Raw genomic sequence first — 13,625 nt, forward strand, 5'->3', positions numbered from 1 at the left:
ATGGTCCTGAGTTTGAGCGTCTTCAAAGCCCATGGCACCTTTGGTAAACGCTGTTCTCCAATTGGAGCGCTCGCAGGCCAGTGTTTCCCAGTTGTCGGCGTTTATGCTACATTTTTAAAGATTTGCCTTGAGAGAGTCTCTGTGAACTAGGCCATCATTTGCCTTCACTGCCCCTCTCTGCCTCCATCACTGGGTTTCACTGTCTCTGATGCTACCTTGCAGATAGGAAAGTTTCGACACACATGAAAATTCTCATTTGTATCTGTGGTCATGAGTGTTTAGGCAAGAGAAGGAATTATTCTGTATTAAGTCACTAATGGGACCAACAATCTCCTAACTATCTCCTTTCCATCATCTCTCCCCTCTAGTCTATTTCCGGGCCCTGGTGAATTTCACAAAGTCCATCGACTACAGCTCCCGCCTGGATGATGTCAACTCGGAGGAGTTCCAGGATGTCTCCAAAGCGGTGGTGGACACAGTAAGGCCTGATTCTGTCCCATTTCCACAAAGGAGCTGTCCCAAGGGGACAGAGATCATGACCCTTTGGACAGTCTTATCCTCCTCTGATTTTTATACCCCTATGCGTTTGGATCAAAATAAGTACCTACTCCCATAAGATTCCCTTGAACTCAGTGTTTTAACATCTGCTAGGGTATCCCTGTTCTATGTTCCACCCTCCCTAGAGTTAAGATGTTAATGTATCAGGAGCGGGGCCTTTTCTGCAATGGCTCCATGGTGATGAAACGCACACGCCTCTGATCTCTCCAGATCTCCTGTTGTAGGCAGTGAAAATGTATGTTTGGGGACAAGCAGACAGCTTTGCATAGCTTTCAATGCAACGTTTAACACAGGCTTCCTCAACCTCGACCCTCCAGATGTTTTGAGACTACAATTCCCATCATCCCTAACCACTTGTCCTGCTAGCTAGGGTTCTTGGGAGTTGTAGGCTTAAAACAGCGGTTCTCAACCTGTGGGTCCACAGGTGTTGTTGGACTACAACTCCCATCATCCCCGAGCTCTGGCCTTGCTAGCTAGGGGTGATGGGAGTTGTAGTTCAACAACATCTGGGGACCCACAGGTTGAGAAAGGCTGGCTTAAAACATCTGGAGGGCTGAGGTTGAGGAAGCCTGTTTTAACACAGTTGTAATTTAATTTGCTTTGTATTTGTGTGTGTGTTTTAAAGGTGGCTTAGAAATATTGCAGATAAGTAAATGAGTAGATTTAAAAATTAGCCAAAGAGCCTTGTGATGAGCTAGCGGGTCTGGGGGCCCTTCTCAGTACCAGATGCAGCAGAATCGGCCCTCTTCCTTATCTCCTGAAAGGTCAGAGCAGCAAACACCTTGAATGCTGCAGAATGGTTCTCCCCTGGCAGTGATTCCTGCATTTCAGGAGATTGGACTAAGTGACTATTTGGGCCCCTTCCAACTCTGCGATTCTATGAGGCTGATGCAATTTTCTCTCCGCAGCTGGAGTCTGAATACTACAAGATCCCCGGAGAGCAGGTGGTTAGCGTGGTCTTCATCAAGTGAGTCCAGGGGTTGGTTTCCATGTCCAGGGTGCCACGGAGGCAGGATTTAACTCCCGCCTGTGCTGTTTTCTTTTAAGGAGCTTGCATTGCAGGCAGAAGCTCTTAACCGGTTGATGTGAGATGGTGGGAGCAAGCAGAGTGTAGGAGAAAGACCAAGAAGCCCCACCAAGAATGGCCTTAGAAAAAGGGGGACATCTGGGTTGGTGCAGAACTACAACTCCCATCTCTACAATGGGCAATGGTAGTGGCCAGGGCTGGACGGAGCTGGAGTCTAGCAACACCCAGAAGTCTGCCATCCCGGAACTAGATTGTCACTTGCCTTCACTGCCCCTAGCTGCCTCCATCACAATCTTGCTTTGTTTTAGAAGAGGGAAAGGGATTGTGTGGCCCTCAAGACATTGCTGGGCTCCAGATGACGTTGGATTCGAACTCACATCCTTCCTGACCATTGACCATGCTCGCTAGTGATTGCTGAAGTGCCAACAACAACAACAACAATTGATTATTTGTACCCCACCCATCTGGCTGGGCTTCCCCAGCTACTCTGGGCGGCTTCCAACAAAGATTTAAAATACATTAAAATGTCACACATTAAAAACTTCCCTGTACAGGGCTGCTTTCAGATGTCTTCTAAATGTCAGGTAGTTGTTTATCTCTTTGACATCTGATGGGAGGGCGTTCCACAGGGTGGGGGCCACTACCGAGAAGGCCCTCTGCCTGGTTCCCTATAACTTTGCTTCTCGCAGTGAGGGAACCGCCAGAAGGCCTTCGGTGCTGGACCTCAGTGTCCAGGCCGGACGATGGGGGTGGAGACGCTCCTTCAGGTATACTGGGCTGAGGCCGTTTAGGGCTTTCAAGGTCAGCACTCTGGTTTCTCTTCAGATCGTATAAATCTTTCGACTGGTGTTATGTGGTCTCAGCGGCCGCTTCTAGTCACCAGCCTAGCTGCCGCATTCTGGATTAGTTGTAGTTTCCGGGTCACCTTCAAAGGTAGCCCCACGTAGAGCACATTGCAGTAGTCCAAGCAGACAACATTTGAAGGCTCCAGGTTTCCCATCACTTAAGTAGATCATCACTTGCATTCAGTGCCTCTGGCTACCTCCAGTCAGCCTCCTTTTAATGCAGGGACAGGGACCCTGTAGCTGTCCTTGGACTCAGCCTCCCACCATCAGCCCTGACCACTAGGCATGCTGGCCGGGGCTGGTGGGAGGCAAAGTTTTTCCAGCATCTGAAGGACCACCACTTTCCCAGCCCTGCTTTAGAGAAGACCTTGCCCCAATGTTCTTCCCTGATGACAAGATCCAGAAACTTGTTTCCCCTCTCCTGTTTGTTTCTTTTAATCAACAGCTGCAAGCTGAGATATTTTAGGAGATGCAAAGAGGTTGAGGGAACGTTCTGTCACATGTGGTGGACTTGTAAAAGAGTATTGGGAAATGATCCGTAATGAATTGGAAAAAAGTTTTAAAGTACCGTATTTTTCGCGCTATAGGGCGCACCGGCCCATAGGGCGCACCTAGGTGGGTTTTTTTGGGGGGGGCAATAAAGAAAAAAAATTATTTCCCCCCCCAGGTGTGGGGCCGGAGCGGGGGAAGCCTGAGCTTCCCCTGACCCCAGCCCCCAGAACAGGCTGCTGTCTGCAAGCCTGGGGAGCCCAGCGGACTCCCGCGGGCTCCCAAGGCTTGCAGATAGCTTCCTGAAGCCTGGAGAGTGAGAGGGGTTGGTGCGCACCGACCCCTTTCGCTCTCCAGGCTTCAGTGAAAGCCTGCATTCGCCCCATAGGACGCACACACATTTCCCCTTCATTTTTGGAGGGGAAAAGGTGCGTCCTATAGGGCGAAAAATATGGTACTTTCCCCAAAAAAACCAGAGTCCTTTTTCTTGGGGATACATTCAGACTGAAATTCCCAGGTGTCAAAAAAAGGTTATTTATGTATGCCACTACTGCAGCCCGTGTTTTGTTAGCCCAAAAATGGAAAACGAGCAAGGTCCCAACCAAAGAAGAATGGCAACTTAAGCTGACAGAATATGCACAGCTTGCAGACCTAACACATAGAATAAGAAAACAAGAATATACGTTTAGATAAGATTGGAAAACGTGTATTGAATATATGGGAAATAATTCTGTACAGCTGAAAACGTTGGCAGCATTAAGTTTAATTCAGTGTAAATAAGTTTTGATGGATGTAATAATGGTTTAGTTTTTGTAAAATATGCAGGGATTTATGATATGCAAAATGAACCATGGAAAGAGAAGAAGGGAAGTCATTAGTATTTTAAGGATGCTTAAATGAGTATTCTAAATTGTAAAACAGAAAATTTAATGAAAAACTATACAAAAAAAAGAAGAGATATTTTAGGACAGTGGTTCCCAAACTTGGGTCTCCAGCTGGTTTTGGACTACAACTCCCATCATCCCTAAATCAGTCCCCAAAGCAGCTTGAGAGCCACGTTTGGGAAACACTGTTTTAGGATCTGAACAGCACAATCCTTGGAAAGGAAGAGTTAGGGGGGAGGTGGGAATTGGACCCTGTTTCCAGACTCAGGTTTTACCCCCTTCAGCACATGATGGGTCCGTGAATCGTGCCCACACACCTCCTTTCCCCCCCAGAGAGATTGACGGCTACATTTTCGTGGAGCTGGACGTGGGCTCCGAAAGGAACGTGGACGAGGACCAGATCCGCCAGGTGCTTTTCTCGGTCATCGAGAGCGGCTCCATCGCCTCCTACGTCACCTCCACGTGGGGATTCCAGTTCCGCCGCCTGGGAGCAGGTGAACCAGACTGGAACCTATATGTGGGTTAGGATGGGGTGGAGTTTATTGTGGAAACGGGCGCCTCCCCCCCATCCCATTCACCATTAACTGTCCGTTTGCTTTCAGCTCAAACCCCGCCTCCCCCCATTACAATGGAGCCCCCAGGTGAGTGTGGCATCAGAGGGGTGCAATGGGACCTGGAGGCTTCTGTCCTGGGGGCAGAATAGGGTCAGGGAGCCCCTTTCTTGCCAGGCACCTCCCCTCTCGGTTCGAGGGACGGTGGGTCAACCCAGGGTCCCCAGATGTTGTTGGACTACAGTTCCCAGCATAGGCGATTGTCAGGGCTGATGGCTGTCCAAGAACAAATGGGGACCCCTAGTTGAAGTGCACTGGTCTGTTTGGTTGGAGAAATTCGCATTCAGTTCACTTTAGAAGGGAGATCCCTTCAAATTCACACTTCATGAAACAAACTGAAACATAGCCATCCTTGCAAGCTGGCACTTGTGCAAATTTCAGGACACCGTTTTCCAAACAAGCGATGTGTGCAAAAAAGCACATATTGCGCTGGGGGCAGGAGCGTGAAATAAGAGCAAAATAACTTGCCCCAAATGCATTATACTAGAGAAAATCCCTTGCAGAATGGTGCCAGAAACACTATTCAAAAATGAGTTTGCCGAGAGAAGTTTGCACTAAAGTGCTGGTCAGTTTTCTCCCTTGCTGCCGGACAAAATTGCAAATTGCTGTGGAAATGCGGAGAAACTTATTTCTTAATTTTTTAAAAACAAATCTTCAATTAAAGAGGACCATAAAACAAATATAAAACAAATCAGAAAGATCAGAAACAAAAGCAGCTTTCGTAGCAACAGTCAAAATACAAAAAAGTAGTAGATCTAAAACCAGTTCAAATCCTGAAACTGAATTTAAATTAGGAAAGAAGAGAAACTGGGTTGAAATGGACGAATTTACCCATCCCTAATGATCACCCCCCTCCCAGGAACCGTCATTCCCCCCCCCCTTTGGCTCCTCTCTGCAGCACCTCCTTGGAATCCCGTATGGAAGAAAACATCCGAGATTGTTCTTGCAGCTGCAGGGCTCACGTTTCACCATCTGTGAGGTCTGGCCAGAGTGATCTTTGCAGATTGTAAGTGGGAGGTTTCGGAGCAACCCTGTGCTCTCCACACAGAGAGAGCACACGCTTCTCTTGCTCAGCTATATATCAGGAGAGGCCGCCTCCGTAGCGACACATTTCCACCATGGCTGTGCTAGCGGTGCTTCCGAGTGCCGGTCGCTCGAAACTGCCTGAGGGAGGAGCTGTTATTGCACTCTCAAGTCCTGTTTTGCGGTTTCCCATAATCTCATTTCACTTTCAATTTGCACACCGCCTTTCTATATTACCATTCGCAAGGCAGTTTGCAAGCTTGAGGAATCAGCAAGGATTGCACACCTTCTGACAACCTGCTCCAATACCAAAAACATGTCATAATAAAAACAGAACTTTAAAAATAAACGATTTGCATCAAATAAAGTGATATTCAACAATCCATTAGAATATACAGCGGTACCTTGGTTCTTGAACGTTGACCCGTTTCGGAACCTGAACGCCGAAAACCCGCAAGTAAATGCTTCTGTTTTCAAACGCGCCTCAGAAGTCAAACGGCTTCCGCTGTGTGTTGTTCCATTTTCTCAATTGAATTTGCAGATAGCTCTGTTTGCGCCTCGGTTTTCGAACTTTTCGGAACTTGGAATGGTTTTCCAGAACGGATTACATTTGAGAACCAAGGTACCACTGTAATAGCACACTGTAAAATTAAATATCAGCAAATAATAATGAAGCAGAAATTCGTTCTTAGCGATTGCAATAGATAATTTCTAAACTATAATCAACAAAAAATAACAGCAAGTCACAGGGCATAACATAGCACAATACAAATGGAGAAACAAAGACACACAAAATTATTTTTCAGAAATATATACCTGAACTCCCCCCACCCCGCTGCTTCTGCTGCTCCTAAAGTCATGGTCTTGGATATGCTCCCAGGACTGGAGGAGGCGGGTTGAGGCAGGTGGCAAAAGCCATTGCCTGGCGGCCAGCACAAAGGCTATCTCACCTGGCATCTGTTTGGCCACTTTGGGGACGGGATGCAGGACTCGATGGGCAGAACCTCATTCAGCACACTCGGCTTATATGCTTGTTGTTGTTGTTTAGTTGTGTCTGACTCTTCGTGACCCCCTGGACCAGAGCATGCCAGGCACTCCTGTCTTCCACTGCCTCCCGCAGTTTGGCCAAACTCATGCTGGTAGCTTTGAGAACACTGTCCAACCATCTCGTCCTCTGTCGTCCCCTTCTCCTTGTGCCCACCATCTTTTCCAGCATCAGGGTCTTTTCCAGGGAGTCTTCTCTTCTCATGAGGTGGCCAGAGTACTGGAGCCTCGGCTTCAGGATCTGTCCTTCTATTGAGAACTCAGGGCTGATTTCCTTCAGAATGGAGAGGTTTGATCTTCTTGCAGTCCATGGGACTCTCAAGAGTCTCCTCCAGCACGGTAATTCAAAAGCATCCATTCTTTGGTGATCAGCCTTCATTATGGTCCAGCTCTCACTTCCATACATCACTCCTGGGAAAACCATAGCTTTAACTATACGCTTAGGTTCAGCTAAACGAACTCCCTATTGCGTCTCCTGAACACACTGCCAGTAAAGTTGCAGCGGGCAACCCTGGATCTCTAGTGGGAGAAAAACATCTCTGAGCTGTGCATGGACCGGCAGAGCTGTCTTCCTCACCTGCCTGTTGCACAGCCCTTTTCGAGGGGTGGGGTGGCCTCCAGGTCCCTTGGCGCTCGCCTGCTTGTGTTGTGCCGTGTGTTTCTCTGCCAGTGTGAGTGATGGACATCCCTGGTCCCTCCCTCGGGATCTGTGAAACATGCCCAAAGGAACACATGCCTCTCCCTCCAGCTGGGCTGTGGCACGCAAGGGCAGGGACTGGCATGTTGCTTCCTGATGCCTGTGCCGCCGGGCAGTGTGCAGTGACTGGTTTGCAACAGCGTGGCGTGGTTGGGAAAGGGCCACAGCTCAGCTCTGTAATTTTCTACTCTGTGACTGGCAGCAATGGCTCTGTTAGGGACTGAGCCTGGAGCCTTCTGCATGCTGAGCCCCACCGCTGAGTATTTCCCCAAGAGAAGTGTGGAGTGTGGTGGAGTCTCCTTCTTTGGAGGTCTTTAAGCAGAGGCTTGACAACCATATGTCAGGAGTGCTCTGATGGTGTTTCCTGCTTGGCAGGGGGTTGGACTCGATGGCCCTTGTGGTCTCTTCCAACTCTATGATTCTATGAGAAGTCTGGGGGGGACTTCAGAGTGCTCCACTGCCTCCTTCCTTGACCTCCTGTGCTGGGATGATGGAGAGTCTGTTTGTATTGATGCCAATCTGTGAAGTAACTATCAAGGCTGCTTGGATGTCGGGGAGTTTGTGTGGCTGGCTCTTGGTTTCCTTGGCTTGTGCAAGTGGCCCCCTAACTGTGTGCTGTGGGTTTTGGTGTGTGCCAAAGGTGGGGTTCTGCTTTCTGGGTGGGTGGGGGTGGAACACAGCTTTGAATAGGGCAGGTTTGCTTGCCTGGGGGGTGCTGGGGTTCATTCCCAGCATGATGAATTGCCCCTCCCCACCAAGGCTGGGTGAAGCCTTTCCCAGGAATAGTAGTCTAGCCCCCTGCAATGGAGGAGTCACAGCTAATAGAATCACAGAATTGCAAGGGACCCCGCAGGGTCATCCAGCCCAACCCGCTACAATTCAGGAATTACAGGGGGCAACGCAGTTAATTCTAAAGCCAAGCTAGACTCTGTTAGGTTATTTAGGGTATCCTCAGAGATCATGGGAAGGTTCAAATTCATCGCCGCAAACCCCCACTCAACTGCTGTGGGGATAAAGGAGGCAGCCAGGAGGGATAGGATGGGATGAGGGGGTAGAATTCAGCTATTGCAGAATTCAGCGGTCAGGTTGCTCACCGGAGCAAACGGTTTGAGCACATTACACCGATCCTGGTTGGAGTGCACTGGCTACCAATTAGTTTCCTGGCCCAATTCAAAGTGCTGGTTTCCACCTATAAAGCCTTAAACGGCTCAAGAACCGCCTCTTTCCATATGAACCTACCCAGACCCTGAGATCATCTTCTGAGGCCCTTCTTTGTGTGCCTCCTTGAGAGGTTTGGAGGGTGGCAACATGAGAACGGGGCCTTCTCTGCAGTGGCTCCCCGTCTGTGGAATGCTCTCGCCAGGGAAGTTCGCCTTGCACCTTCATTACACACCTTTAGGCGCCAGGCAAAAATGTTCCTTTTAACCAGGCCCTTGGTTGATCTATTTGACATCCTATACCCTTTTAAAATGTGGCTCTTTTCTGGGAGGCGTGTGTGTTATTAGGTGGTTGTTTTCATTCTGATTATATATGTTGTGATTTTTTTTCTGTGAACCGCCCTCAAACCTCCGGGTATAGGGCGGTATATAAACTCAATAAATAATAATAATAATAGAAAAAGAGTCACTCTTGTCACCATTGTCAGCCCTTAAAGTGAGTGAGAGAGGGGAAGATTGCGCCCATAGTTGCAAGAGACCTGTGGGACGGGGTGGGTGACAACAGACTAGTACAATTTAAAGTGTGGCAAATTTGCACTGATAGCTGGATCGCTACACCCACCCAACCTCTCTCCGCAAGAGTGGCCCTGATGCCCCCCTTCTGCTTCCAGTGACGCCCGTGGTTCGCGCTTGCACGGCCGATGAGTTCAGGTGCCGGAGCGGCGAGTGCATCTCCAAAGAATTTCTCTGCGACAGCCGATCGGACTGCCGGGACATGTCGGACGAGCTGGACTGCGGTGAGCATGGCTGTGGGCTAGGGGTGATGGTGCGACGTTGCGCCTGCCCTCACCTAAATATAGCGCACCCACCTCACAGAACACCAATTCCACCAATTCCTACAAACTATCCCAGATTATCTTGTGGGGGCCTTGTGTGAGGGAAAACTTAATACAGTGGTACCTCAGGTTACATACGCTTCAGGTTACAGACTCCGCTAACCCAGAAATAGTGCTTCAGGTTAAGAACTTTGCTTCAGGATGAGAACAGAAATCGTGCTCCAGCGGCGTGGCGGCAGCAGGAGGCCCCATTAGCTAAAGTGGTGCTTCAGGTTAAGAACAGTTTCAGGTTAAGAACGGACCTCCGGAACGAATTAAGTACTTAACCCGAGGTACCACTGTAATTTGGAGTCTCATGCAGGATTTGATCAAACAAACAAGTGATTTTATTTAACAAAATAGGTTTATGACACAAAGTGGGTAAAACCTAGGATACTTCGGATTATAATGCTATTTCACTTCAGTTCTTTCTCAGCTGTTGCACAGCTGTTGCTGCTTAATACTTTGGTTCTTAAAGAAGGTGGTGTTTTCTGTCAGTTACACACCCCTTTGACAACCCTACTCTTGAGGTACTCCAAGTAACAGACCCAAGGGGTCTCCACACCCCTCTTAACTGGTTTGGGAGTCTTCTCTTTTTGTAGAAGAATCTCTCCCCTCCTGACTGGAATGAGACCTAAGTAGACTGTATCCTCACAGCGTCTGCTTCTCCTGGCTAAGCCTCCCAGTTAATTCTGGCTTATTACTCTTACAGGACACCATGCACTGTCCTTCACACTAAGCGCAGAGACTCCTTTCTCTAGCTTGTGATATATTCCTCAGAGTGGATGCTTCTACCCAGAACCAACTCTCTCTCCTCTCACTCCCTAGCTCCCTACCTCAATCCCAACTTACAAACTGTCTTTCAAAATCATGGGTAGGCAAACTAAGGCCCGGATCCGGCCCAATCGCCTTCTAAATCTGGCCCACGGACGGTCCGGGAATCAGTGTGTTTTTACATGAGTCGAATGTGTGCTTTTATTTAAAATGCACCTCTGGGTTATTTGTGGGGTCTGCCTGGTGTTTTTACATGAGTCGAATGTGTGCTTTTATTTAAAATGCACCTCTGGGTTATTTGTGGGGCATAGGACTTCGTTCATTTCTCCTCCCCCCAAACATAGTCCGGCCCCCTGCAAGGTCTGAGGGACAGTGGACCGGCCCCCTGCTGAAAAAGTTTGCTGACCCCTGCTCAAAATCCTCTCCTTTCCAACTCTCCCTCCTGGAACCCCGGCCAATCAGAGGCTGCCATTCGTTAACTGTTTGCTGGCAGGAAAAAAGAAAAAGAAAACACTCTGGGACCCAACCTGCCCAGCAAAACAAACTTTTCTATCACAGTTGGCAGTGGGTGGGGGGCACAGAGAATTCACGGCCGGCATCCCTTTCACCCCCACGAATCCGTAATGCCTGCATGGCTGGGGGTTGGACTAGATGACTCTTAGTATCCCTTCCAACTCTGTAGGTCCCGAGTGTGGCATTGATGAGTTCAGCTGCGACAACGGCGAGTGTGTCCTCCTGGAGGATCGCTGCGATGGCCACGCCGACTGTGACGACGCCTCAGACGAGGACGGCTGCGGTGAGGAACGAGAGGCAGGGGTGGCCTAAGCAGAAGCTGTTGCTGCCCCCTGCCCTATTTGGGAAAAAGAAAAGCTTTTAGCACTTCTTCTTTTATTCTTAATACCTTTTAATCAATTTCACACTGTACATTTGTATTCAAACATTAATCACAATCATCAACATTTAGGATTCCCTGGATCCTTTGATTCACCCTTCTGTGGTTTCCATTATCAAACTTTTTCTACTGCATTACATGTATTTACTCTATTTTTCTTAAAGTAATCCCTTTTTTACCTTACATTACAAGCGTTGCTCAGATCCTGCCAAAGTTTTTAGTTGTTTACAGTGTTATTTAGGTAAATGGTAAATGTTTTCCATTCCTTATTAAAGTTTCTATCTTCCTGGTTTGTGATGTTTAAATGAGTATTTTAAATTGTAAAACAGAAAATTTAATAAAAAATGTATATACAGAGAGAGAGAGAGTTAAACCTCGGTTCCCAAATGCCTCCATTATCGTATGTTTTGGCTCCCAAACACCCCAAACCCGGAAGTAAATGTTCCAATTTTCGAACGATTTTCAGAAGCTGAATGTGCTTCCGTTTTGAGTTTCCCTATTGTGTTGAGGCTTCCGCTTTCAGTTTTCGGTTGTCGAATGTTTTGGAAGTCGAAGGGTCTTCTGGAATGGATTACATTCGACAACTGAGGTTTGACTATATAAAATAAAGATGAGGAGTATTTGAATTCTCCTTATCCTTTTGACTTTCCTGCATCCGCCTCCCAACCAAGCCACAGCGAGGATCAAGCGATTCATCCTAGTCTCCCTTGCGTCGTCCGGGAGAGGCAAGTTCTGAGTTCGAGACCAGAACACTGACTTCCTCCTTTCTCCCCTCTCTGCAGGCATTACCACCCCTCGGCCGCCTGTCACCTCCGCCCGGCCCGGTACCACTCGGGTGCCCGCTACCACGGTCTCAGTGACCACCCGCCGAGCCCCAGTCACCGCTCCGTCTGGGGTCTTCCCCGCCAAGCCCTCCCTGCCCCCCTTCCCTCGGCCTTGCCGGAAGGACGAGGCCGTCTGCTCCAACAAGCAGTGCATCCCCCGGGACTACCTCTGCGACGGAGAGAGGGATTGCAGCGACGGAAGCGACGAGAGCAGATGCGGTGAGCCCCTGTCGGCGAGTTGCTTGAGGAGCCGGACCGCGGATCCTCCTAGCTCTGTGTTGGCTGCACTGACTGGCAGCAGCTTTCCAGAGTTTCGGGCAGGGGGACGTTCCCAGCCCCACCTGGAGAATGGAAGCTGGGGCCTTCTGCATGCAAGGCAGATGTCCTACCATGGGGCTTGAAAGCAAATTTTCTAGTCTTTGTGGTGCTGAAAAATGTGTTGATTGATATAGGGAGCAGTCTTGTACAGAGTCAGACCATTTCGCTCTTGCTACACGGACTGTCGGGACGTGGGTGGCGCTGTGGGTTAAATCACAGAGCCTAGGACTTGCCGATCAGAAGGTTGGCGGTTCGAATCCCCGTGACGGAGTGAGCTCCCGTTGCTCGGTCCCTGCTCCTGCCAACCTAGCAGTTCGAAAGCACGTCAAAGTGCAAGTAGATAAATAGGTACCACTCTGGCGGGAAGGTAAACGGTGTTTCCGTGCACTGCTCTGGTTCGCCAGAAGCGGCTTAGTCCTGCTGACCTCATGACCCGGAAGCTGTACGCCAGCTCCCTTGGCCTGTAAAGTGAGATGACTGGACCTGATGGTCAGGGGTCCCTTTACCTTTTTACACAGACTGGCAGCAGTGGCCCATCAGGCAGGGGGTATTCCCCACCTGGAGATGCTGCCAGGGATTGAACCTGGGGCCTTCTGCATGCCAAGCAGATGTTCTGCCGCTGAGCTACAGCTTACCAGAGCCACAGAGGAATCTAGCATCAGCTTCTGTTTTGTGGGGCAAAGTAGGGCCTTGATTGATCATCGAGTCCTAAAATTGTGATTATATACTATTTGCTACAATTTTAGCTAACAGATTTAAAAAGGCGCTAACTGAGTCAGTCCACAGAGACCAAGCCAGGTTCTTACCAGGCCTACAAATGAAGGACAATAGAAGAAGTGTAATTACCGTATTTTTCTCTCTATAAGACACACCAGACCACAAGATGCACCTAGTTTTTGGAGGAAGAAAACAAGAAAAAAATATTCTTAATCTCAGAAGCCAGAACAGCAAGAGGGATCGCTGCGCAGTGAAAGCAGCAATCCCTCTTGCTGTTCTGGCTTCTGGGATAGCTGCGCAGCCTGCATTCGCTCCATAAGATGCACACACATTTCCCCTTACTTTTTAGGAGGGAAAAAGTGAGTCTTATAGAGCAAAAAATACGGTAACTATTTGGAAGTGAGAAATGAAAAACAGACCATATTAATATTTTTAGATGCGGAGAAAGCCTTTGATATTATTTCTTGGTCATTTTTGATTAAGGTATTAGAGAAAATGGAAATAGGAAATTCTTTCCTGGCTGGAATTAAAGTGATCTATACTGATCAATCCGCAAATATTTTAATAAATAATATTATTTCAGACAAATGCCCAATAGAAAAAGGAACAAGACAAGCTGGTCTCCTATCTCCTTTGCTGTTTATTATGACATTAGTTGAAAAATAAGTTGAAAAATATGTTAGAAAACATGTCTGGTTTGAAAACATGTAAAAAAAAAAAGTTAGATATTTGGGAATCTGGATAACAGTAAGAAATCTCTAAATATTATTTTAAAAAAATCTCAACTTATTTTAACATCGAGTCCTAGATCTTTAGAGTTAGAGGTGACCCCTGGGAGGTCATATTGCCCATCCCTCAAAGAACGCTTGACAGATGGGGAGGGTTTTGTG

At 48.2% G+C, this 13,625-nt stretch overlaps 1 protein-coding gene across 16 annotated transcripts in view; it reads left to right on the forward strand.

Moving 5' to 3' along the window:
* The window catches only part of HSPG2 (heparan sulfate proteoglycan 2), a 230,985-nt gene that overhangs the window by 62,989 nt on the left and 154,371 nt on the right, over positions 1 to 13,625 (forward strand). For 12 of the 16 annotated variants that reach the window (XM_081923336.1, XM_081923349.1, XM_081923344.1 and 9 more), the window contains 7 exons: positions 369 to 478; positions 1,467 to 1,525; positions 4,137 to 4,297; positions 4,406 to 4,444; positions 9,007 to 9,132; positions 10,667 to 10,780; positions 11,659 to 11,919. In XM_081923336.1, the coding sequence (XP_081779462.1) occupies positions 369 to 478; positions 1,467 to 1,525; positions 4,137 to 4,297; positions 4,406 to 4,444; positions 9,007 to 9,132; positions 10,667 to 10,780; positions 11,659 to 11,919 (870 nt within the window). The remainder of the gene's footprint in view (positions 1 to 368; positions 479 to 1,466; positions 1,526 to 4,136; positions 4,298 to 4,405; positions 4,445 to 9,006; positions 9,133 to 10,666; positions 10,781 to 11,658; positions 11,920 to 13,625) is intronic. The other 4 variants (XM_081923346.1, XM_081923340.1, XM_081923337.1 and 1 more) reach the window with 1 other exon arrangement.

This window comes from Podarcis melisellensis (assembly GCF_964234715.1).
Source record: "Podarcis melisellensis genome assembly, chromosome: 8".
Classification (NCBI taxonomy): domain Eukaryota; kingdom Metazoa; phylum Chordata; class Lepidosauria; order Squamata; family Lacertidae; genus Podarcis; species Podarcis melisellensis.